The sequence below is a fragment of the Diadema antillarum genome, unplaced genomic scaffold (assembly GCF_040938485.1).
Source record: "Diadema antillarum isolate AM-2024a unplaced genomic scaffold, OU_Dant_1.0 scf00000069, whole genome shotgun sequence".
Taxonomy (NCBI): Eukaryota; Metazoa; Echinodermata; class Echinoidea; order Diadematoida; family Diadematidae; genus Diadema; species Diadema antillarum.
Window position 1 is genome coordinate 889,991 of NW_027270958.1, and position 26,759 is coordinate 916,749.

General features: G+C 37.2%; 1 protein-coding gene across 2 annotated transcripts in view; it reads right to left on the bottom strand.

Moving 5' to 3' along the window:
* The window catches only part of LOC139716729 (ras-related protein Rab-6A), a 37,184-nt gene extending 14,772 nt beyond the window's left edge, over positions 1-22,412 (bottom strand). For both annotated transcript variants that reach the window (XM_071628259.1, XM_071628260.1), the window contains exons 1-3: positions 22,227-22,412; positions 9,544-9,602; positions 8,000-8,159 (exon numbers count right to left, since the gene is read on the bottom strand). In XM_071628259.1, the coding sequence (XP_071484360.1) occupies positions 8,000-8,159; positions 9,544-9,602; positions 22,227-22,296 (289 nt within the window). In that variant the 5' untranslated portion in view covers positions 22,297-22,412. The remainder of the gene's footprint in view (positions 1-7,999; positions 8,160-9,543; positions 9,603-22,226) is intronic.
* Between the last annotated feature and the right edge of the window lie 4,347 nt (positions 22,413-26,759).

The window sequence follows — 26,759 nt, forward strand, 5'->3', positions numbered from 1 at the left end:
TTAAATAAGCCCACCACTACCATCAAAGACAGAGATTAGAAAGTAAGACCTGAACATCACATTGTACAGTATCTTTGTTTTTGCCAATTTTCACACACAGATCATATCTCACTTGAGTATGTACGATGCACTTTGTCTAAAACTTACTATCAAAGGGAAAATTGCACAGCATATGGGCAATTCCGCGGTAACGGAATTACAAATCAGAGAATTTTGGCTCATATTCTTTCACCCTGTATACAGGATTGATTACTTTGCCTTCTCTTGATACATTTAAAAGATGCAGAGGTACTCACACTGTCACCCCAAATACAAATTTGTTAAATGTTCTCACTTGGTTGGTTACAAAGGAGGTCTATGTGCGATGGTAACGGAATTACCAGAGAATTTAGTCACAACTTCAACTCTGACTTTGGGAGTTGTTTCTCTGAAATCTATAACACATACACTGTAGGTTGTTGTCTGATTTCATCTTTGATTGTGTGGACTTCAATTCGGTTGTATTGTTTTTCAAATATTTCATCACATTTTCCAAGCAGCACGCTTTTTCCATGTAAAGTCAGTGGTAACGGAATTACACAAATGGTAACGGAATTACTCCTTCTGAAATACACTGGAAAAAATACACATTCTTGGTACTCATGTATTCTGAAATGTCTTGATAAAGATTGTTTATGCCTTTAGCTATAATATAACCACTAAATAAGTACTCCCTAGCCTTTGACCTTGAACTGCTACAAGTGTATAGGTGCCAAATGAGTTTTTATTGTCAAAAAACATAAAAAGTTCATGCTAATGACTGTGATTTGAAGTCGTAACTATGTCAATCAAGATCTCGTAACTTCTAAGTACCACATCCATCAAAATTTGTCTACTTTCAAGTTAAGAATTTCACACTCTGCAGGTAAATGACATCTAAGACACATGGTAACGGAATTACGCTAGAATAGCCCTACACAAGTACAATTCTATAAATCCAGTCAACAATACTCAAATTTTCATGTATTTCTTTTGTTGATATCATGCAAGACAGATTTCTCTGTTTTCTTCTTCCTAAATATGCCAATAATTGACAATATGTGTGAATTACTGACAAGTATTCTACATAAATATTATGTGCACATGCATAAGAAAATAATAAAAAACTGTCCGGATTGACACTGAATTTAAATCTAAATCATAAAGTGCCAATTTACAGTGCAAGAGCACAGTGTGCAGCCCCATCATTGAACACAATGTTTAATATTAAGGATGAACACTAAAGATGCTTGAAACTTTAAATTTGTTAAGTGAAAAGATGCAGTTGTGGTTCAATGACAAATATAACAAATTACAATTCAATCATAAATAGAAAAGAAAATTTTCTTATATGATTATGGTACTGCACCAGTGCTTAATTATTATCTATATGTTGTGGCATATATTAATCACTAAAAAAACTTGTGGCATTTTACTAATAGCTGAAGTTGCCCCCTGGTATATAATGTAGTGCATAATTTGATAATTCCCTTACAGTGTAAGTCCTACTTAAGCCCACCAAAATAAAATGAACTAAACTAAAAGGAAATAGAAAACAGCAAAATAACTTTAACAAACTACAACTTTTTGAACCATTAGAGTGAGTCCACCAAATTCTGTTAATTCATAGAAAGGTAAGAGGGCCTCTTTTATCCATCTGCAGCTCACTGTGTTAGAGTTAGATTAATCAACCTGTGAATAATGTTAGTATTTACTTCTGACCACACAAAATTTCCAAGTGACGTCTTCAGAAACACAATCATGACTTGGCCTATAATTTTCCTACAAGTTTCCTGTCTCTGTCTTTCTTCTTTGACTTTGTCTATTTTCTCGTTCTGAGTGTTGCCATATATTTACTCACAAGAAATGTGCATCTTCTCTTTTGCAGTAAGTTGTATTTTGACTGCCTGAAAGCAAATTATAAAATACACTGTAATGGTACTTGTATGAAAGGAAACTGGATTGTACAGCAAATGGTAACATGAAGAGTAAAGGTAGAAGCAGAAGCCCATTGACTTTAATATTTAAAATCTTCTTAGGATTGGAAAGCATAGGCCTAAATGTTACCTTTTAGAGCTGTATCACAATTACTGACTGGGTAAATGTTCATCACAAATGGTGTTTTTGTCTTTATTCCTTTTAAAAAGAAAAGGGTAGCAGATGCTCTGTATCAAATGGGCATGAAAATCAAAATACATGTCTCTGTGGAGGAAAGATCTAAGAAACAAATGAAAGAAGGTAATAGTCATACACTTACCATTAAAGATAAAGGACTTGAGGATGAAAACAGGACATGTTCAATAAAAGGTCAGACTATCGACTTGGTGATAATAAAGCCTTTAGCATACAGAAAGATCAAAGGTGTCACATTCAGTGGGCATCCCGTGTCAAGTAATGACTTCTATCACATTGTGTATGATCCTTCTCTTAAATTCTTGATCTTTCCTCACAAAAATTATCCTGTTCATTTCTCTCTGTCAGTAGCAGTGCTCTCTTTTCCTTTTAAAGAAATTTTATGTCCTTCCTCTTCTTTGTAACCTTTGTTCAATTTATGCTGCATCACACCCATTCAATAGTCCCTCATCACTATACTTAGATTTTGTATGAAACCATGAGACTTTTTAGCAAGAAAATATACAAATTGATATCTCAGAATTCAGTATGATTTTTAATATTTGAGAATGAGTATTTGTAGCAAACCTTATAAAGTTATCAGTTAGCACAGTCTCCATGTACACATGTAGTTCTTGTACATGAGAGAAGGTGAAGGAAGGGAGGAGACTTTCAGCACAAGAAGTCTTCTCAAGCGTGTACCCTGATGTCAGGACTCACTGTCAGAGGCATCCAGCTACACTGTATGCTGAGTCATGTCAGTGTATCATACCATACATATATTTCAACTTTCACTCCTTTACTGCCAATCACTAACACTGTTAAGCTCAATAATAATGCCCTGAAGCTATTTCATAAACAGTTCACATACATATTGGCACGAAAGTAGGATATGTCATTCTCTTCCATATTAGATGTGCGTGTAATTCCGTTACCATGTAATTCCGTTACCACAATTACAGAAGAACTGAAGGAGATATTTCACAAAATGTTTTGTGACTTTTCAGGGAGTCACATGTAGAGTAAAAAATTACAAGGGGAGAAAAAATCAGTGATTAGTTTGTTCAGGAGAAAACTTTTTTCAATTTTATGGTAACGGAATTACGTCAATTTGTCAGTAGATTTTGAAAATTTCTCCAAAAAATATCATAATGAGAGTGACTGAATGCTTCATTAAATGAGATTGTTGAAGCATAGGAATAAAGATGTGGAAGTATGGATAAAGCAGAGAGATATTTAAGTTGTTTCATTTTAAATTTTCATTTAATATTGTAAGATTTTAGATAAATACAATAAATAGTCTTCCAACTTCAAAAGTGTGTACAACAAAAACGAGGAAAGTTATTGGTAAAGGGTTTTTTGTTTCCGTAAATACAACAATCCGTCTGTACGGGAAACTGAAATTTCTGAGCATTTACTTAACTTTGAATTTTGCTGTTTTTGCCCTTCCCATACGGAATTGCCCATATGTTTTGTGGCACATTTAAATGCAAAGAAATGTAATACAATTTCTGTGTCATGTTATAGCATAACCTTCCATTTGTATTTCATATTGTGAGCATTTCATAAACCATGTCACATCACATGTGTACGTGTGCTGTAGCTCTTACACACGATACAAAATATGAATCACTTTGTCCGAAATATAACAGAAACTTACAGTGTACACACTTGCACATAAAATAACATTGCAGAAGCCTGGTTTACTTGACACCTGTTTGGTTTTAACAGGGGCATGTCACAGATTATCAGAGACAGGGAATACAGGGGACTCATCATGAGTGAAATCCTTTATCCTGCAAGATTACAAAATACTCCTTGAACAGTTTAATGGGGAGCCCCATTCGTTCACTAGCCATGATTATCATACACACCAGCAGTCTGGGTTTGGGTGCTTTACTAGTACATTGTACAATACACTATGAGGACAAATAGATCTGTGTTCAAGGTGCCTTGTAGCAACTCTGGTGTTGTATGTATACATGTACCAACCAAACATATGCTTTCTTTTCTTCTTTCTCTCTGTCTGTCTGTCTGTCTGTCTGTCTCTCCCCCCCCCCCCCTTCCACCTCTCTCTCTCTCTCTCTCTCTCTGCTGAGCACAGGCCACATACAAGCTACCAATTATTGCATGTGAAAAAATGGGATCACATCCCAGTATAATTGCACACACAACTGTATGAAGAATACATGTATGAAAGAGTCCATTTGACGGTATAGGCAGTGATTTCATGATATCATTAACCTACATGATGCCTGAAGATTTAGAAGGGCAATCATTAAAGTATTGACAATTCTGGAGTACAAATGTATCAGCACCTCTAAAGATACATCCTAGGACTCCTACTAATGTAGATGATCAAGTACATTTGTAATTAACATTCATCTACACGTACCCCATTCCACAGAGATTTTCTCTCATCAGTCACCCCTCTGAAGCAAAGTTTATCGCTTCCGGCCACCAACTGATGGAAGTGTATCAGATCACAGTGCAATGAATCTGACTTGTGGCTCAGGTCAGCATCAGACGTATCGGGCAGTGATCCAGTGAGGCAAGATTGTCAGATCTGGGGGGCATTTCATGAAGCGTTTTGTCAGATATTTCGTCTGACAAAATGTTAAAAGCTACTGAAATGCTTGCATCTGATTGGCTGAGAGCAAATTTGTCCGACAAGTTGTCGGACAAAAATACTTCATGAAATGCCCCCCAGTAGTGAGGATCACGCGCGACATGTCCGACACTCACCTGATAGTCGACCGACCAATTTGGATTCATCAGACTGCGTTCCGATACACTTCGGTGGGTGGCCAGAAGCAACAAACAATAACTTTGCCTCTGATGAGAGTGACCAATGAGAAAAAATCTCTGTGGAATGGGGTATCACTTTGCATGACTTGCTGATACGATGAATAACACATACATATGTACAATGTACAATGTGTACTGGCAGTATAACTTCTTTCAATCTCCAGAGTCCAACAAATAGAACTGGGCCATAAAATACAGTTTACATTTCTGTTTTAGCAGAATTCAACGAGAATTTAAATCATGCCATCCACTGAATTTAAATGAAATCATTTTCTATGATCAAATTTTGGTAGTGATCCGGATCATTGTCTGGATCCAAGATTTTTTTTTTATTAATCTTTTTTTTTTTGAAGGATTCTTCATCATTTGGAAATACAGCCAACAATTAAGGGAATTCAAGCTGTGCCTAGTTAAGGTGCGCATACGCACACTGAGCATGAACTCGAGGTGCAGTGGTCAGTAAGCTATGGTACAGACACTAGAAAGGATTCTTTCGGGAGACATAGAACCATTTTAAGCATACTTGTACACATATGTGCGTACGAGAGGAAATGAATGTGTGTACAGGAGGAAATGAGATGCGCGCGGAGGTCTACGCTCTCTGAGTGCTTTATTTTTTAAAATGCCCTATGTCATAATGATATAATATGCCTGCTTATTGTAAGAAAATCCACTAAAAAAGAGGAGGGTAGTATTTGACTAGCTGCAGTGCGAGAAACCAACTTCACATGACACAAACCTTACGAGAGGCCCATTATGCAGGCATTGCAGACTTGATACAGTAGATGTTTACACAGCCAAATTTTCCCGCTATTTGTCTCGTTTTCTCACATTGCTTCAATAGATGATTTTCCTCCATTTACCCCAAGCAATTCTTTCTTTGGCATTTGATTCTCCCTTCAGGTTTGAAAGAGGGTACGACTGATGAGAAATATGAAATATATCCAGTGCAATTCAAAAACTAAACAAGGGCTGCTTGAATGTATACTACATCTGTATAGAAGTGGCTTACTGTATCCCCCATCCTCCCTCATTCACAGCATAATCTCTCCCTCAAAATGAGATTACAGTTTTCTTACATCACCCCCTTGTATGTCAGTTGAGGCACCATATATTCTTCTCATTTCACATACAACACATAGTGCATGATTCAAGCATCACTGCATGGCATAAACTGCATGCAAGAATTATGGATCAAATTGTAGGACTGCATTGTACAAATGGTGTGAATGTAGTATGTGTGTATAAAGGGAATTCTGAGCATTTTGTGCATGAATTATATATAAGATTATAATGCATTGTCTGGTGAATGAAAATGGGTATCTCCACAGTAAAAGGGTACATTTCAGGGATGTTGGGTTATTTTCTGTTTCTAATGTGCATTATCCCCTAAATGATCTTTCAGAACACTTTAATGAGATCGCATTACCCCAAAATTGTTTCAATCAAGCTATCTATCAGAGTGTTTGCCAAAATTACAATTTATGGCTGAATGTATATAACTCTGGACTGACATTGTATGTTCTAAAGACACAAACATCACTCTTTTCTGAAATTCGCTCCTTTGTGAGTGAATGTTTCCACTCATCTTTTTTGTTTTTGTTTTTTTAGAGAGTACAACATTCAAAACCTGTTCTTGTATTCAACAAAATATCATATTTCAAGAACTTACCTTTGACAACTACAGTGTATTCACAACTGATTTCTCTGTAAAGTCTAATCAGTTAATTGCTCAGTCATACATCAACTGAGATTGATGACAATATGATATACATCTTTTCTTCTTTTTTTATATAAAAAACATGAAAAAAATACATGATAACTGGACAATCAGTTGAATGGATACCCAGATAACATGATGCCTCCTGCTTCCATACATGGATGTGTAGGACATTACTTTCCACTGATCTGGAAGTTTCTAGAAGGGTTTGTCAAAAGATAAGCCCCTGGGTATGGCACTTTATGCTCATTGCTTCGTCCTAGTTGGAGGGGACTTTAAGGGGAACGAAACCCAAATATCGGCATGGGAATTGAGTGAATACAGAATATAGTAGAATACATCACTAAAATTTGAGGAAAATCAGAATATCTATCCACTCAAAAGTCGTGAACTCTTACGATTTCGGTACCACCATGACTGGATACGAAGGCTACAACAATTTGCAATGTTCATTAGGACAACAATAAGAAAACAAAAAGAGAATTGAACATATGTATTTTCATTTTCTTTGTACCATAATGAAAAAGCACTAACCTCTTTCAGATGGCAGGGGGAAGAATGTTAAACTTGTCAGCTACATTGTGTACAAGTGAAAGGAATGTGCACTGTTCATATAATTTAAAATGAAATTTTCCAATATTTTCTTTAGACCATTGTCCTTCACATGACAAAATCGCTGTAAACAGTCTTCTTTTCCAGCAATGGTGGTGCCAAAATTTCACAAATTCTTTACTTTTGAATTGATTCTCTGAATTGCCTAAAACATTACATGTACTATTCACAAATGCTTTCTACATATATTTTTGCATTCACTCAATTAATCCTTTAAAGCCAGCCATCCCTTGGTTGCTTGCTTGGAAACATTCAGTACTTCCTTTATAGCTGTCACATATTAAAATGAAAATCAATTTCAATTCCATTCAAGGATCACATCAACCCTCTTCCATACCACAACCCCACCTCATTCCAGGACAGCACCAAGCACATGTATCCTGATATTGACGTGTGATACAACATTGGGAGAATACGATGTGCCTAAAATTTACTGGGTGCTTGACACCACACCATCATGTATACTGTATACACCGAACGTTTTGTGAGGTTTTTACTTTTGTGAATTTTGCGAGTCAGGTGCTATTCGCGAAATTAAAGACATGCGAAAATAATGACTCTGATCCCAATATGAATGCGACGCACATGTATACATTTCTCCATTCAGTATAGTACTCCACGGTCGCGAATTTAACCACACGCGAAATAGTCGGGAAGTCCTGATTCGCGAAAATTGAGACTCACTACATATATGGCGTATACAGTAGCTGATGGCTTCTCAGTACTCACTTGTGATGTCGTAGACAACGACAGCGACGGTGGAATCCCTGATGTAGCTGGGGATCAAGCTACGGAAACGCTCCTGCCCTGCTGTGTCCCACAGTTGCAGTCTGACGGTGCGGTCTTCCAGGTACATGGTCTTTGACAAGAAGTCTATGCCTATGGTAGCCTGCAGGGTAACACACACAAAACAAAAAATACACATTAGGTACATTCTCATTGCAAAAATTTCGAAATTTGGATCGTGATCGGGGTCACGTCTTTTTGATTCATTGTTCTCACTGTAAAAAATTTCAAAACTTGGGTTGCGTTTAGGTAAGTAAATGAATGCAAGTAAAAATAAGTCCATCTCACAAATCTTAGCAATTCAAATTTATTTTTGAACCATTCTTCCTGAAGGTTTTTCATTATCATTAAAGGTCCTGTGTACCTTGGGGAGCAGTGATTTTAAAAATGTTCGACATATCACTTTTGATGCATATGTGTAGGTCAATTGTATCACAAAACACCCTACCATATACAATTTTTTGCAATAAAGCCTAAAATATAAGGAGATATCACTATTTTTCTCATTAAACCATTACTGTAGATGGTTTAGTCTGGAAACATTTTTATTATAACTATTGTTCACATTTTGTATATTTAACAATACTTAACATCGATTATCCTGGTTCACATTTTTACATTGGTTGTTCCTATCCCTAACTCACATTTTAGAACTATTTTGAAGCACTAATGCTGGGTTTTTTCTCATCTGCAAATGATAAATTATGCCTTTAAAGTACAAATTACTTTAATCAATACAACATTATAGTAACTTCAAACAAAAGGTTCTGCTAGTCCCTCCTCCCCCCCCCCCCTCCCCCCCCCCCCTCCAAAAAAAAGAGTCATTATTGCAAGATTATTGCACTCCAACAAACATAACAAAATAAAACTTCAAGATACAAGTTTCTCTTTAGATTCCGTGCCACGGAAGTAAATTAAGCAAAAAAAAAAAAAAAAAAAATGTGTGTGTAGGTCAATTGCTGCCATGGGAGGGCTAGACATCAATCACCATGTCATGTAATTTGCATTCATGCCATAGCTACAACTATCACTCTTTCAAAAGAGATAAAAAGTCAAAATTCCCCGAGTTTTTCATTTTAGGTCTGATTAAGGTCACGTCTCTACCATTCTGTTTGATTCTACTGTATTTCACAAAGCAAACTTGAAAGTGAAAGGGCAATACAAAGAAATTTTGGCTGCTATGAATTATGCTGAATGAGTGTCAAGCTACATGTACAACCGAATAAGGAGTTATGCTTGATTTATATAAGATTTACAAATATCAAATCAATCCCACAGCTAGGCTGGACTGCACATTCAACAAACTGACAGTCGCAACTCTCTGCACAAAACATGGTTCTTGTATCATAATTTCATTTCCTCTCGCTCAAAATCTACAAAATTATATCTCTTCAGGATCACTCAAAGTGAAATTTCATAGTAAGATTCCAGAATCTTTTTCTAATCTTATGACATCAAGCAGGGATGTGTACAGTTTCAAAACTTACCTGATATGTGTTATCGAAGCTGTCATACATAAACCTCGTGATGAGTGAAGTCTTTCCAACTGCCAAGAAAAGAGAAAAATGAACAATTGAAAGCAAATCTGTATTCTAGTCTGTATATTCTGTTTAGACAGCTTTTCAAATGTTTCATTTACTGTAAAAGTGGAAATTTTCGCGGTGTTGAAATTTTCGCGCATTTCGCGCAATCAGAAACTAGCGCGAAAATAAAAGCACGCAAATATTTCTGCTTGCTATATGTTCCTGTAGTTGATGTCTTGATACCGCGGAATTAAAAACATGTGAAACTCTTCTTATCCCGCCGAGCGCAAAAAATTAGTCACGCGAAAATATCCACTTTTACAGTATTGTCCACACTCTGGAGAGATATCACATCCCAACTGATAAAACAACCAACAAGAAGCATTACTGGCGCCATTGGTAGGAAGACTTGAAAACCAAGTTTTAATTCTCTCTGCATCATTAATATATTTCTCTTTAATACTATGCTGTCCTTGATGTATGATTACATGTACTTAAAGTCATGAGTCTATTAACATCATGTTACATTGCAAAGCAACTTAAAATGGACACTGATAGTCACTGTAATCTGATAACAGGAGTCAAGTTTTCACTGGCATGCTCTATGCAACTCTAAAAGCAAATATCTTTTTTTAATGTACTATTCAGTGATCTTACCACCCAGCGCACGATAATGGTATACAGCTGTACATTGTAATTATGAAACTTATGCCTGTAAAACTGGGCATTTCTACAAACATACGGTAGTCTTAAATACAACAGTAGTGCATACACTGTAGATGATCACACAGCTTTAGATTTGGAAGAGAAGAGCACACTTTTTTTTTCATTAATATATATTTTTTTAATATTCGAAAACATAAAGTGAATTAGAGTTGTATACACACAATATATTTCCCCACAATTGTGGAGTTGTACATGTACATAGTCACACATTCTTTACGAGCAGGAGAGTTTGTTTCGCATGTCATGAATGCTTACTGTTCATAAGACACAGGGGTTGGCAGTTTCTCCATTTTCTCAAGCAATGCATTTTATATGATCTTTTTTTCTTGTCACGGTTCAACATTTAGTGCTGTTTTGTGAATCCCCTTTTTCCACTTGTATTGAAAAATCTCGTTCGTGTACAAATGTCGTTGTTGTTGTTATTGTTGTTGATGTTGTTGTTGGTTTGTTCACCAATTTTTACAAGACATCATTTGGTCGAGCAGAGGCTTACCATTTGTATTATGGGACATTGTGGGGGGGGGGGGGGGGGGAGAGAAAGACATCTATTGAGCCTTTACGATGAATTGTAATGCACCACGACTGGATTATGTCCAAGCCTGTACATGTAGTAGCACAACAGTCTAATGAAGGCCAATGCCACATTGATCACACATCTCAATCTACGGCATTATATTACGGCACTGCTCAGCAACAGGGCGAGAGGCTCAGCCACAGTGAATCAGAATGCTTGCCAAGGTCTCAAACCCTGACGAATGCATTACATTTTAGTATCCATGTTAACGACACTCTGACAACTCACATGGGTTGGATGTGCATAGCTACCATGAAATTTTGTCATTTATCACCTTTGTAGCCTGCTGTATGTCAAGCAAGAAAATCCAATACTGTGCTGCATTGATTTCCGATTACTCATCTATTATCATCCAAGAGTGGTGTTATTGACAATCTTTTAGACCACTGACAAATTATAGTAACTGCATTTTAGCACCTTGTACACTGCACATGTACACTGTACTCCAAGTAGATTGTTCAGTTTGGCTTCATTCGTATAGCACAAAATTTTGGTCAAATTTATCATCCTCTGTTGGTCAGTGCTATAAAGGTTGGAACCCACCCCCCACCCCACCCCCCACCCCCCAAAAAAATCCCTGTATGTAGCCGACAAAAACTAGAATTATCACTGAAGGTGATTAATGCCCCCGCCCCTAGTGTTGCTGTATAGTATGTGATGTCATGAGGGCAATGACGTTAATACCAAGTTTGTGCATTTGTCGAATTCGAAACAGAATAATTTTAGTTTCGAAATAATAATGTACAATTACAGAGTTGACACTGAGTATAAAACTTACAGCAAATGGAAACATGCTTTCCCCTAGCATCACTACACTTAAAGACCATCATACACACCAAATTTGACCTTCATAGCTTGAATGGTTTATTTTGATACAAAAATGAGTGGTTACCATGGCAACACATTTTCCTTAAACTAACACATTGGTGTCTTGCAAAACTACACTTCTAGATCATGATACATACTAAATTTGACTTTAATTGCTTGAATGATGGAAAAGTTATTCGATCTGCAAGGTTTTGGTAAAACTGTGGTTACCATGGCAACGGTTTGTGTGACAAACACAAAAATTATGTGTTCCACATCTATACCTCCGGGCCATATGCCTACCAAATTTGGTTTCAATTGCTTGAAAACTGTGGAAGAAGTTCACTCCACAGGATTTAAAAAAAAACATGCGGTTACCATGGCAACGCATTGTCCGATACAAATACAAAGGACATTTTGCAAAACTACACTTAAAGGGGAAGGCTAGTAACTGATCAGTGGGAATCAGTGGAAATGCTGGGAGATGATTGTTCCAATCCTTATGGGATTCATTCAAGAGTTCATTGTATATCTATTGTTGTGTGAAAATGATTTGCTTCAGAACGGACTCATATTCAAGTAATGTGCAGATTAATGCTCCGTCGCTGACCAGGGACGCTAACCTGGAAGCATTAAACTGCACATTACTTGAATATGAGACCATTCTGAAGCAAATAATTTTCACACAACAATAGATATACAATGAACTCTTGAATGAATCCCATAAGGATTGGAACAATCATCTCCCAGCATTTCTACTAATTCCCACTGATCAGTTACTAGCCTTCCCCTTTAAAGAGCATCATACACACCAAATTTCACCTTCATAGATTAAATGGTTCAATTTGATACAAAAATGAGTGGTTACCATGGCAACACATTTTTCTTATATTAACACATTGGTGTCTTGCATAACTACACTGCCCGATCATCACACATACTAAATTTGACCTAAATTGCTTGAATGATGTGGAAGTTATTCAATCTACAAGGTTTTGGTAAAATTATGGTTACCATTGCAATGCTTTGTCCGACAAACACAAAAATTATGTGTTCCACATCTATGCCTCAAGGCCATAATGCCTACCAAATTTGATTTCAATTGCTTCAAAACTGTGGAAGTTGTTCACTCCAAAAGATTTCGAAGAAAACATGCGGTTACCATAGCAACGCTTTGTCAAGTACAAACACAAAGAGTGTCTTGCATAACTACACCTATAGATCATCATAGATACCAATTTTGAAATTGATTGCTTAAATACTATGGAAGTTATTCAATCCACAAGGTTTTGGTAAAATTATGGTTACCATGGCAACGCATTGTCTGACAAACACAAAAAACATGTCTTGCACATCTATACCTCAATATCATCATTTACCCTAAGTTTCATTTAAATTGCTTCAAAACTGTAGGAGGAGTTCGCGACGCAAGATTTTGCAACACACGGACCGACCGCCCGCCCGTCCGACCAACATCACGGTGATTCCTATACCCCCTTCACACTATGTGTGGCGGGGGTATAAATATGAGGATCACAGAGAGGTATTGCCTCTTAGCTGCTTGAAATATAGCCTGTAATGGTAAACTGCCAAATTCAATCTGTGTTCAGAAGTGCAGTACACTGTATTTCACCACGACGAACAAAGTGTCTACCTTGTCCTTAGCAAAAAAGAGGCAAGTCCTGAACGGAGACGACACAAAAACTGCCAAAAGGAGCTTTTAAACTCGCAATTCTAACTGGCAAAAAATGATGTGGCTTATGCTGCCTTTACTACAAGCTACTGTAAAATGAGAAATGTTTGCTTGCATTTTAATTCTGTGTATTTTGCAAGAGCCCAGATTCATGAAATTAAAATGCATACGAAAGTTCTTGTCTGTATTATATGCACTGAATGCCAGGTTGGCAATTCACAAAAAGTTCACGCCACAAAGAAAGGCCTTCGGCTACAATTCGTAAAAATTTCCTGCCGCAAAAATATCTTGCTTTACAGAAGTTTAGTTTGAATGTAAATGGCTGTAATGGATAAAAATTAATGAGAGGCACTCTATTCGTAGGGTCTCAGGGCAGGTGGATACAAACCAAATTTTGCTCCCAAAATACAAAGGTATGGTCAAACCTGCTTTAGCAGCCACCTGTCTACAGTGGTCACATGTCATATATGCCACTGACCCCCCCCCCCCCCCCCCATAGAAAAGGCATGTAGTAGACACTGTCTATAGTGGCCACCTGTCTACAACAACCACTTTTCTGTCTCCCTTGGCTGGCCATTAAAGACAGGTCTGACTGGATACTCAAAACAAAAGAATGAATAGAACAAAGAAATTGCATGATGTAACTTCTGCATATCATTTTAAATGTTTGGCTTCTCACCAAATTCTACTGCCTCCACTTCATTCACATTCAAGCGGAGAAATTTCGCACAAGCAGGAAACCAGGTCCCCCGGCAAGAAGCACATAAGAGCAGCACGGGTGCAAAGGTCACGACAGCCTGTGCATACCGAGTGAAAGCACAAGTTCGACTGTGACGAGAAGAGCCCGAGAGAAGGAGGAGAAAGAGGTCTGCTCCTCTCGCAAGGGGGGAACTCAGCACTCACCGTGACAAGCAGCAGACAAGCAGACAAAAACACAAACAAACACAAACCAGACTGCACACATACACTTATGTACATGTCACAGGTAGGAAGCAGCCCTTCTCATTTGCATTTTGTCCCATGGGGAACAGAAATTGAATCATTTGATATAAGAAGTATGCACTGTAACAGTAAACAAACACAACTAGTGCATTTGTTTCAGAGCGTCGAAAGATTTTGTGACAACAAACACGACAGGAATGGACAGTCTGAGAGCTTGAAAGTCAGTTCTTAACTAGAAATGTCGCTACAGCGACTGGTTATACCCCCACCAAACAACATTTCATAAGCTTTGGTCAAAACAACATTTCATAAGCTTTGGTCAAAAAACTGAGGAAGTAGTTAAATCCGCAAGATCTTTCCTTGATCTTCTGCCATTAATATGCCGTTACCATGGCAACGTACTTTCGGGTACTGTCGAAAAATGCGTCTTGCACATCTACAACCAAAGGCACACATCTGTACCAAGTTTCATGGAAATTGGGCAAAAACTGAGGAAGTAGTTTGCAACACAAAATTTTCCATCATTTTGGCTCATAATATGTGAGCTGTTACCATGGCAACATACTTTTTGTCACTGTCAAGAAATGTGTCATGCTGACCTATATCCTAAGACAAACATTCAATATGAATTCCATGAGAATTGGAAGAACACTGATGAAGCAGTTTTGCCATGAAGCATTTTGCCCTATATTTTACCAAAAACATGCCGTTACCATGGCAACGCACTTTTTGCCACTGCGGAAATATGTGTCTTGCACATTAACATATTCAGATGAACATCTGTACCTAATTTCATAAAAATTGATCAAAAACTGTGGGAGGAGTTCGCGACGCAAGATTTGTACCCATTTTTGCCCATAATATGCCGTTACCATGGCAACGTACTTTTGGGTACTGTCAAAAAATACGTCTTGCACATCTACAACCCAAGGCACACATCTGTGCCAAGTTTTATGGGAATCGGTTGAAAACTGAGGAAGTAGTTCGTGACGCAAGATTTGCAACGGACTGACCGCCCGACCGACCGCCCGTCCGCTGATTCCTATATACCCCCTTCAAACTTCGTTTGGCGGGGGTATAATAGACAGGATGCCTGCAATGTACACTGTACATGTATTAGAAGTCAAACAAGACTAAACTGCACAACAGCAGACAACCAAGCAATACAACTTTGCTGTCATTGAAGAGAAGTCTACTTTCCTTCAAATACCTCAGTAGATGCCACTGTCAGTTTTGTCCTTGAAAAATCACGCTATTCATGTCATTTTTTTAATGTAGTCATTAAAGCCAATATCAATACAACAATAACTTCCTCTTGTTGGACAGTTATAGATTTGCTATAGTGCCCTCCTTGTTCCTTCAGCCCCTCCCCCCCCCAAAAAAAAAAAAAACAAAACAAAAACAAAAACCAGCAACAACACAAAACAAAAATAGAAAACAAGAAAGTAGCTAAATATATATAAAATCTATGTGTAAAGTCACAGTTCACATACTACAATTTGTAGTAATATGCTTGCAATCTTGTCACAGGATATAAACGCTCACCAAAGTGAAGACACTGTCCAGCAAAAACTGCAAATAACAGATTAGCACACTACACAGAAATGTACTAACAGGTAATCTGATTTTCCCTACCCCGGACTTGAAATTTGATTTCCTCTGTGCTCAAATCTGATAATTACCAGCTGCTGGCAGCAACTAATTTTGAGGCCTGTGACCATATCAGAACCAAAATCTGAGGATGGAATGCTCAGTACTACAGTATACAAATAGTGAATGGTCACGAGTGCGAAATCTTTTTCCAGTGCACTATTTGTTTTATACAACACCTCGAACGTCAACAGATTTGGTCCACACAGATTCTTGAATTTAGCACAGAAATGGTAACCATTTTCCGTGAAAGACGAATGAGTAGCCGCACAGTCGCAGTCACCGTGTACGTACGTACGTACTGTACGTGAAATTAAGTTGTTTACAAAAATGAGTGACAAAAGTACGCGCTTGTAAGCATGCTTGTATTATTGTTGAGTGCGTGCAGCAAATGTTTGTTTACTGTGACATCAGAGCCGTGCCATGGAACAAAAACTTCAAGTCAATCTTGAGTTTAACACAGGAGTCAATTGAAATGGGTGACGTCAGCCATGCACTATCCATTTTTGCTCAAACAAAATTGCGCGGCTGACAGCCAGAGCGTGCAATGGAATTTTTGACTAAATGTCACGTGATCGACAATCGACCAATCGGATAGCTACATTGTACATTCTAAATAGGTGTTGTATAATACATAAAAGTAATACACTTTAAGTTAAGTTATAACAAATCTTAAGTGCCATTTAACTCATTCTTTTAGAAAATGTTTCCAATTCTTCATAATAAACTACCATACGTGGCTTTCACTTGAAACTCTGCACTATGAAGGTCACCAAATTTCAACACATTTAATTACCGGTAGTGAGTTTGTCGTCTCCATCCAACACACACATCTGAACTGACATTATAAACACTTTTTGGAGAGAAAATCATTCCGGAACCTTACTAGACCCTCTCAATGCACTTGAATTAAAATGTCATGAATAATTCATGTGTAAAAAGATTAAAATTGGCATTGTTCTTGTTCTATGAATACATGACCTATTCATTCATTCATTCATTCATCCATTGCTTTCTGCCCCTAAACTCCGGGAATGCCGATATGGTAATCCTGGAGTGAGTGAATGAATGAATGAATGAATGAATAAATGAATGAATGAATGAATGAATGAATGAATGAATGAATGAATAAATGAATGAATGAATGAATGAATGAATGAATGAATGAATGAATGAATGAATGAATGCACTACAGTTGTATGATGCTGAAATGTTTAAAAGTACCTATGAGTTATACTTTGTACAAACTGAACACTGTTGAATGTCTTTAGTACTAAGAGTAATTAGTCGAGTTAAATATCTTACACATAAAAGTGCCAAACGAAAATGAGTGCCAGAATATCAGCCTTTAGTGCCTCTCTCTCTCTCTATCCACTTTAATACATTGTACTGTCCTGCTTTTTGTGTTTTCCCTGTGCTCCTCATTTAAGTTGAAGTAATGAACATTATGAAGTTCATAAAATGACACATCACTATGACACACCGCTGCTTTGCTTTTCACACACCTGCACAAGTGCACACACTTGACGTACAATGTAGCAATGACTGTGTGGAATATGAGATTGAAATTTCCCCCATTCGTGGGGTGTAAACACTCAACACTGCAAAAATGAACTCAAACAATAGGAAAAAGCAATTTCTGACAAGTGTCTGCCCAAAGCACGTACACAGAACCTTTGTATCAAAGCAATGAATGGTAATAAAACGTAACATCTAGTTTCTATTTACTGTATGTCTGTACAATTTTTGGTTAAATAGTAAAGATTTATTTTTAAACGCCTATACATAAAAACCTCAATTGATTCATAGTGCTGACAATCAGCGTGTGCAGCCTAGCCTTGGATTGTGCAGGGGTCGTTACAAGTTCGGAAAGCTACATTTTAAATGATCACTTCATAAATAACAGCCAGAAAATAAAAGTCATAATAAAGCAAATATCAGCATATGGCACCCTTTGACACAGTCGCACAGAATGTTCATATCAAGTGTAGCAACTCCGCTTAGCATTTATCTCTTGGGCATTTGCTTGTAAACTGCATACATTATTGTCTTTACAGTACTGGCACATTCAGCGCAGGATGTCCTTGCATTTATCATGCCGCTTCCAATATGGCGTTATCACACACAGCATGACTCATCATACTTGAACAGGAGAGGGCATAAAACCTGTTAGTCACAGGTGAAAATAACATACATCCACACACTCAATTCTAACTGCATGACATTTCAAAGACAAGGATACTTTCATATTAAAGCAAAGAGCACCTGTATGCCACCACATACTAAAGCTTCTAAAGCTCAATGTTTTGTTCATGGCATAACAACATGAATAAATCATGAAAATACTTAGAATACTCCAATTTCAAGAACAAGCCCATTAGAATGAAGGAAACTATTGTCCCTTTACCACATACACAATTATCAGGTCTGCATGTGAGCTCAATAATGTGCATGACCTTTATCACCTGAATGTTACAAGGTACTGTATGTGTTGTACATGTATAAACTCAAAAGCGCAAGACTAACTGCAATGTACATTATGTACACGTACCTACAATGTACAGTACAAGTTTCCACTGATCTGTATTGATATCTATAGAGCTATCTCTCATTAATAGTATACTGTTTTTTGTTTTTGTTTTTTTGCCCTGTAAGAAGAGGCATTGGTAATTTTATTTGCTAACAATGGCAGCATTTAATTGAGTCTTCCATTTTATTTTTCCCTTCTTTTTATTTCACATTCTCTTATCTGATTATTTATTGATTAATAAGAAAAGAACGCTGCCAGAGCTGTTAATTACAACTGTACACAATTCCTGTATCTAATAGGAGACAAATATTAAATTTCAAGTTCAATCTGCTATATTTGGTCAGCTGCCAGTATCATAAAGTGAAAATCCATAACAGTCCACAAGCATTATTTTGTTCCTTCCATGAATGATGTACTGTACACAAACTATGCATACGCATGATACAAATTACAGAAAATATTACTCTGCAAATCTCCCTAGAATGGAAATTGTTCTATACAGTTGTAGGTTGTGCTGAGACCGCATTACATGTATTGCTTTAGGCAGCAATGCAATATATGTAGTTCGCAATATGCAGTAGGGCCTATTTTGTAGTTGCATAAAGATGTTTGTTGGATTGTGCAACATTCGGTCTTTAATAGAGTGTATCAATCCCAATGGCTATCCCAGAAACTGTTATAGATTACATTGTATGCACAGCAGTTGTGTTTCTCATATACAGAATGTTTGACTCACAGAAACTGACACATGTTACGAAAAAAATACTCCTAGGTGTGCGTTGTCTTAGCATAATGAGATGTGCATTATGTTCGGTCCTTGACTGATTACTTCAACACAGACGTGAGAAAAATGCTAAATGTACTGAAATTTCAAATGGAAATGAAAACATTTAAAATTACAGAGACTAATAATTGTATGACTGAGAGTAACAACTGTGGATCATAGTACATGTAGCTTCCTTATAATATTGTCTGTCAGGTCCCGACATAAGTCTGATTTTGTGTTTCCACCACTTTAGTAACAACTTGAGTTTCCCTCATGCCTTTGGACCAAGATGTGCTTTGCACAGGTTTATTGATTACCGGTACTAGTCAGTACTTATTCAGCACTAATCAACGTGTACTTGGCACTTTATCAACTTGTCATAATCAACTGCCACTATGAACCAACAATGAGAACTTTTTTTGCTCAGAAAATGAAATAATAAGTCAAGTGCAGTTAAGGTTAATCACTCAGTCTATGATTAAAAGTTTAGTCTTGAAATATTGATAGAAGTACAATTGTAACAGCCATGCTGTTATAAGGATTTGAAATTAAAGTGGCTTGAGCATAAAACTGACAAGCTTTTAAATGTTATATCAACACTAAAGATTGCAAAATTCTTAATTGCCATAGTAATCAGACTACAGCAAGCATATTTATGCATGACAGACCTACAGAAGAACAGACAGGCTGCTACTTGGCAAATTTTGATGGCAGTACAAATAAAGGTAATGGTGATGATGATTACGATGACGATGATGATGATGGCAATGATAATGCTGAAAAAAGGTAGTGGTCTGGTGGCAATAATTACAATTCTTGTACAAGAAGAAAGCCTGAAGAACTAATTTCAAATACATGAGGAACAACTACAAACCATGGGGAGAAAACTCCAAGATGCCCCATTATGTCAATATGCTATTCAGTACTGTATGCTGAATTGGTCTGTCCACATACATAATGTACATTGCATGTAGTTTGCCCACAAGATTAGTCAAACTCAACGGAATGCAGTGTGGCGTGTTGTGCAATGAGGGAAGAGGGATATTATGCAATTGTTACAACATGGATGTTTAAAGTATTTGTATTGTAAAGAATATCAAATTGATCATATTCTGAAAGAAACAAAAGTGTTTTGAGACCAGTCCATGCAAAGCTTCAAGAGACTACATTACATGTACTAACACAAGAGGGCAGGAAAATTCTTAATCACAGGAATACAAAATGAATAAGCTGGCTTTCTACACACGCGCACGCACACAAACACACACACAAACAAACAAACAGACAAACATTCTTAAAATGATGTGGTCAACATCATTAGGGTTAAAATAAGATGTTAAATGCACTGTACTTCAGAGGAAAACTTTTATGATGGTTCAGCATACGTGTCCACAGCAAACTCCTGTAATGTCCTATGTAGCACCACACTGCCACTTTAATTGAATAAGACTGTTGAAAAATAACTCAATGCCAAATACATGTATGCCCACAAAAATGCAAGGACCAGCATCAATTGTCACTGATCATGTGCAATACATCAAGTACTACTACTATGTATGGGTACTCATACATTGTACGTACATACACTGTAGAGGGTTGTACATCTCAGACAAAGAGTGGTCACTAAAATAAAAACCTAGCACATGGCTAAGATATTTTGGCAAATCATTTACAAATCTTTCACCAATATCTCAAAGCGTCAACATGTACAAGGCAGTCAAGGAGATGATTGGATTACTTGATACTCTGTTTATATCTACAATTGTACAATGTCTGTAGGCCTACACATACGTGTCTGCATTACTGTTTTTCATAAAATTATTAAAACACAATATCAACTTAGGCACTAGAGAACAGAAGTGCAAAGCTGAATACATAATGTGCAAAAAACTCATATACATACATACTTGTAGAGATCACCAACACCTACAAATCTATGAATATGTGGGCAGAATTCAGGCCACAACATTCATCAATTATGGATGGACCAACATCCCAACATGAATTAGACTTTTTCTCCTGTTTTATCATGTACTGACACAACTCCGCTGCCTTGCGCTCTTGCACCTTTGGCTTTGGGCAGCTAAAATGGGATAAATTCTTGAAAGAAACAATCACATGTCAAATACATGCTGTACACATGTACACACTCCACATACATACATTTAATATGCTTTTATTTTAAAGATATCGGCCCCGCACGAAGGTACGACCGTGCACAGAAGCATATAGGTTTCTACATGTAGCAGGCGGTTGAAATTTGGACAGCATTGTGGTCGAATTATGCCATAATGGGTGGTTTACGTTCGTTACACTTGAATGAAAGGAACTATTAAACTCAGGTTATCTTATTTACACTCTAGAATCACGAGATGTAATATCATGTATTTGGATAAAATTACCATCTTGGTGTTAATGATAGAACCAGATTGATTTGCGTCTATATTTCATGGTGTTATGAGAACATTGCTGTGAGTGACTCTTAGTATAAGCTAGCAGGCAGTGCAGTGCAGTGACTAGCTACTGTCAAGTAGGCCTAGACCCTAGGTGTAATTGTACTTTTATATAGCAAGTGTAAAACTTTAGTGTAGGCCTGCTGTTGCCCTTGCCTCAACCCTAGTGGAATCTATCGACTATACTATGGCTATGCTCTCTTCAACATGGACCTCCAGTCTAGAAGTTGTTCATCGATACTGTTAATCTAATGGAAAAACATGCATATCTGGTGAATACAAATTATTTACGGAATTTATCATGATGGCCAGAGTTACTCCAACTGTACAACCAGGCAGACGAGGTACTCTTCCATAGACTACAGTAAATATATCACAGTTTCACACTCGGCTCGGGTTTACTACACACAGCACCAGCAGTATGTCTACGGAGACTGCGGACAAAATGTGAACGAATATCAAGGGGGCCGGGCGTCGCCTCTCGGCCTTTAGCCGGCACAACTTACCACTCTGCTCGCCTAGGAAGACAAGCTTGAATTTCCTTAACGGATTGTTAAAGTCTCCAGAGGAAGACATTTTGTCGACTGACTGGTTCCAAAACACTACGATTAATAATTCCAATTACAATCAGATAGTATTTAGCCAGCCGGGCCTCGTCGTCAGTTGTGCTGAGCGTATTATCGCCACGTTAGAGATCGTAGTTCAACTTGCGCATGCGCAATGGAACGATGCGTCATGGAAGTACATACAGTAATTTATTTCGATCCTGAAGTATGACCCTCTTTGCCCCTCACGCACAAAACCAGCAGAAGAAAACGTGAAACTCCACTCTTTCAGGTTTTTGTTCGAACCAACTAAAAGCTACCAAGCTTTTTAATCATTCACTGCTGCAGTTCTGGGCGCCTCTCTGTAGGACAGTAAGTCGCTTGTGACGACGTTTGCTGCTCACAGAAAATGGAAGAGGAGTACATTTTATCACGGTTGAAATGATAGGTATGCTATGCTATTACTGGGTCATATCAGCTGCCGGATCCGTCTGGAAAAACAAAACAAAACAGAACAGAACCTCAACAACAACAGCAACGAAACCCGACAAAACCCCCAACAACTTATTTCCACGCTTTATGCTACACGTGGCAGGGAAAATAGTGTGGACGGAAGAAAGCAGATTTACAAACTGATGAATATATTATTTTGTGTTCGTGAATGAGAGTGATGTGCACCCGCGGCCATTATAGACAGTCATTCATATACATATATTCTATATTTAAATGCTTAATTGTTCCAGATTCTTAGAGATGCCCCCTGGAGGGACGGAAATGGTTAGGATTTGACCCCCTATCACGGGCTTTTGGAAGGGACGCCATCAAAATTCCCCCACTCTTGTATCACTTTGGAAGAAAAGTTAGCAAAATCACCTCTTTAATGAAAGAAGAGTGTCGAGGTGAAGAGTTTCCACATTTCCATGAGCATTTGCATGGACAGGAATGTCTTAAGAGACTTTCTCATGCCGAATACACACACAAAAAACAACAACAACAACAACACACACACACACACACACACACACACACACACACACACATACACAAAACAAACCCAGAAACAAACACAAAAACAGAACAAAAGATGTACTTCCCTGAGAGTGTGACGAATTGAGGGCCAGCCCCGTGTACTTTGCAGCAAAACATCCACAGTAAAGCACATTCGGGAAAACGTGGGCAAACATTAAGAAGCCGCACTACCCCTATTTCAGACTTTTTTTTTTTGGGGGGGGGGGTTGAAACTAAGGCTTATTCGGGATCCTACTTCAGGTTTGGTGGGGAAAGATTTGAAAACTACCCTGGTTAAAGATATATGGGAAAGAATACTAAAAGACCCCCTTCTTCAATGATTTTCGAGATTTTTCCTAAATTGAGCCCATCAAATACTAGTATAGTAGGCCTATGCCCCTTTTCCCAAAGAAATGGGAACGCGCATGCGGTACAGAATGACCACGTGAGTTTGTGTGTTTTGTGTGTGTGTGTGTGGGGGGGGGAGTGCACTACATGACTGTGTGTGTATGTTAATATCAATGTCTGTCAGATGAGTGGGAAATATGATAAAAAGGTTATTTTATACTCTTCTCAGTTTACTTTGTTTTGCTTATTTAACCTTATTTTCTGTTACCAAAGAAAGTGAAATGTCTGTGTTCCTTTCGAAAAATGAAAAAAAAAAGTTTGAATTGAATTGAATTGAAATATCAACGACCAACGTGACCCAAATGAATATATAACATTTTGAGGGATCATCGTCTGCAGACCCCTATATAATATCTTGTTCGTGTAATCTAAAGACCCCATCGCGAAAACCGTCCTGACAACTAAAACGTCATAACAAAATATCTAGATATTTGTCTCCTGAAATAATTCGTTGCTTTATGAAATTATTAAGTACAGGGTGCAGAGCCCGTTTTTCATTGTTGATAGCCTATATGTTCGACGTCTATGTGTTTAATGTGTCATGAATTTATTCACTCCTTAGTGGCTGATAACAGCATTTAGTATTAACTTTTTTTCATGAAATTACTCTTTATTATTTATAAAGTATAGGATCTGCTTTGCATGGGATATATACCTACTTTAGCATATACCTAGAAGTCCAGTGTGAATTGTTTTTAAGGTTTAGCATTTTATTCCTTATTGCTATTGTGTGATTCAGGTTCACGTCTAAGTTGATTTTGATGTAGAGGGTATCCTACAAGGTACAATTTCATCCGAAGTTTCATCAACAAAATGTAGCAAAAATCATGCTCTCGTCGAAAATTTATGTTACTTCAGTACTTTCAGTTTTTGTCCCCTTAAAGTTACAATTGATAGGCTACGACAATGACAGATGATTAATATGCGATTGGCATATTCAAGTTTTTCTTTTTGATATCAATAAAAGATAGAATCTAATGAAGAGTATAATAACAGGGCGATTACGGGGACTGTGACTCGTATATCTAGGTGCTGATGCTACTACCATGAGTACTATATGCCATAGCACTTCATGCATGAAAGCCTGCGAACTTTGAAGTCCATTAACTTTCTTCATATCCAAATTTTAAGAAACTTCTACAATTATCTTCGATTACTTTCAACATGGAGCTGGATTACACTTTATTATACAGGTACATTTTTGGCAAAAGATATGAGTGTTAAATTGTATATCTTTAAAAAATAAAAAGGAAAGCCATCATTGTATAAAAATGTAAAGGTGCCTGAGTGCTTGAGTTATAGGGGAAAGCTTAAATAATTGCCATTCTAAATTATCGACGGATAAAATGATATTCCATGTTGTTCAGGGACATGGTTTCTTCACTACAAGGTTGAAGTCAAATATTTGTAAAATGTCTCCTTCATCCTCTTTCTCATAAAATCTCTCTTCATAATTTCTGCCTGCCTTTCTCTGCATCTATTCATGATGGATAATATATATTGGCGCATAACTAATCATTGTTATGATGATGATGAATACAATGAGGACTATGATGATGATGATGACCATGATGATGGCGGTGGTGATGATGATTATCATTACTGTCTTTATCATCAAAAGATGTCACTAGAGATTAACATGACGTCGTGTTTCATCCTGGAACCTGAGACGTCTATGAAATACTTCTTTTGAGGATTCTCGCCGTCCTGAGCAGGAGTGTTTGCACTCGGTCGGGTACACCCGCGTCCTCCAACGTCATTATGGCTGCGCTTTGGTGCTGTTCCAAGTGGTCCGACTATACAATAGTGCTTATATTCCACAAACAGCGAAATTCTCAGGCCAGGTCCTGGCACTTTTTTGTTTTTTCCTTCTCCTTCTCGGCTTCTCTTATATACCGTCTTCCGGTACATGCGATATTGACGATCGTGCACATATGCCGTCATGTAATATACGTCTATATTATTATTACACAATAATGCGGTGTACACATCAGAACCAAACGTCACGATTCTAACATAATGGAATGCAGGTAAGGGAAAAATGGTTTTAGTTTTTAAATATTGTGGTAGCATTTGCAAATTACATCATTCGCATGGAAAGGGGCTCAAAGAAAGTAAGATTCCATAAATGTGCTGTTTACCATTGGGAGTAGTGATTTAAAAAAATGTTCGAGATCAGATTTGATGCAAATGTGTAGGTCACTTGTATCACAGAACATCCTACCACGTAAAATTCTGCAATAAAGTTTAAACTATAAGGAGATATCACTATTTTTCTTACCTAACCATAACTGTAGAGTCGGTTTAGTCTAGAAACATTTTTAATATAACTATTGTTCCCACTTTGTATATTCAACAATATACTTATAACATTAATCATACTGATTCATATTTTTACATTGGTTGTTTCTATCCCTAACTCACATTTTAGAACTATTTTAAAGCATTTAAGTTGGGTTTTTGTTTCATCTGCAAAATGGTAAATCATGCCTTTAATTATTATGCTCATTAACAGGACAATGAATGTGACAGTGAAAATGGAATGCTGTGAATTTTCACTCATTGTAAAAGGAAGCTAATTAGCTTCGTCAAACGAACAAGACGAACAAAAATTGAGAAACACAAATTAATAGAAAAACAAAATGCCATTGAATCTTAATTGTTAAAAATTTTACATCGTATATAACCCGAAAAAGAAAAATGAAGAAAACGAAACAAAATGGAAATAAACCATATAAGATATGAAATGATATTCCGATGAGAAATTTGGGGATCAACGTCTGTCTGTTCGTCTGTCTGTCTGTCTGTCTGTCTCTGTCTGAAGGTCTCTCTCTCTCTGCACCCCTTCTCTCTCACTGTCTACAGTAATACTATCTCGTCATTCTTTTTGTCTCTCCTTTTCTTTGAGTCTATGATATCACTTCCTGAAAATAAATTTGCAAGGTATACCTTGCAATATAGTGATATATCATTATATCATACTATACGGCAAATGTAAATAACAATGAAATAACAATAAAAAAATCCTTTCGCAATGATTCTTGTTTTTACATCTTACGAATTTTCAGGTATCATCGA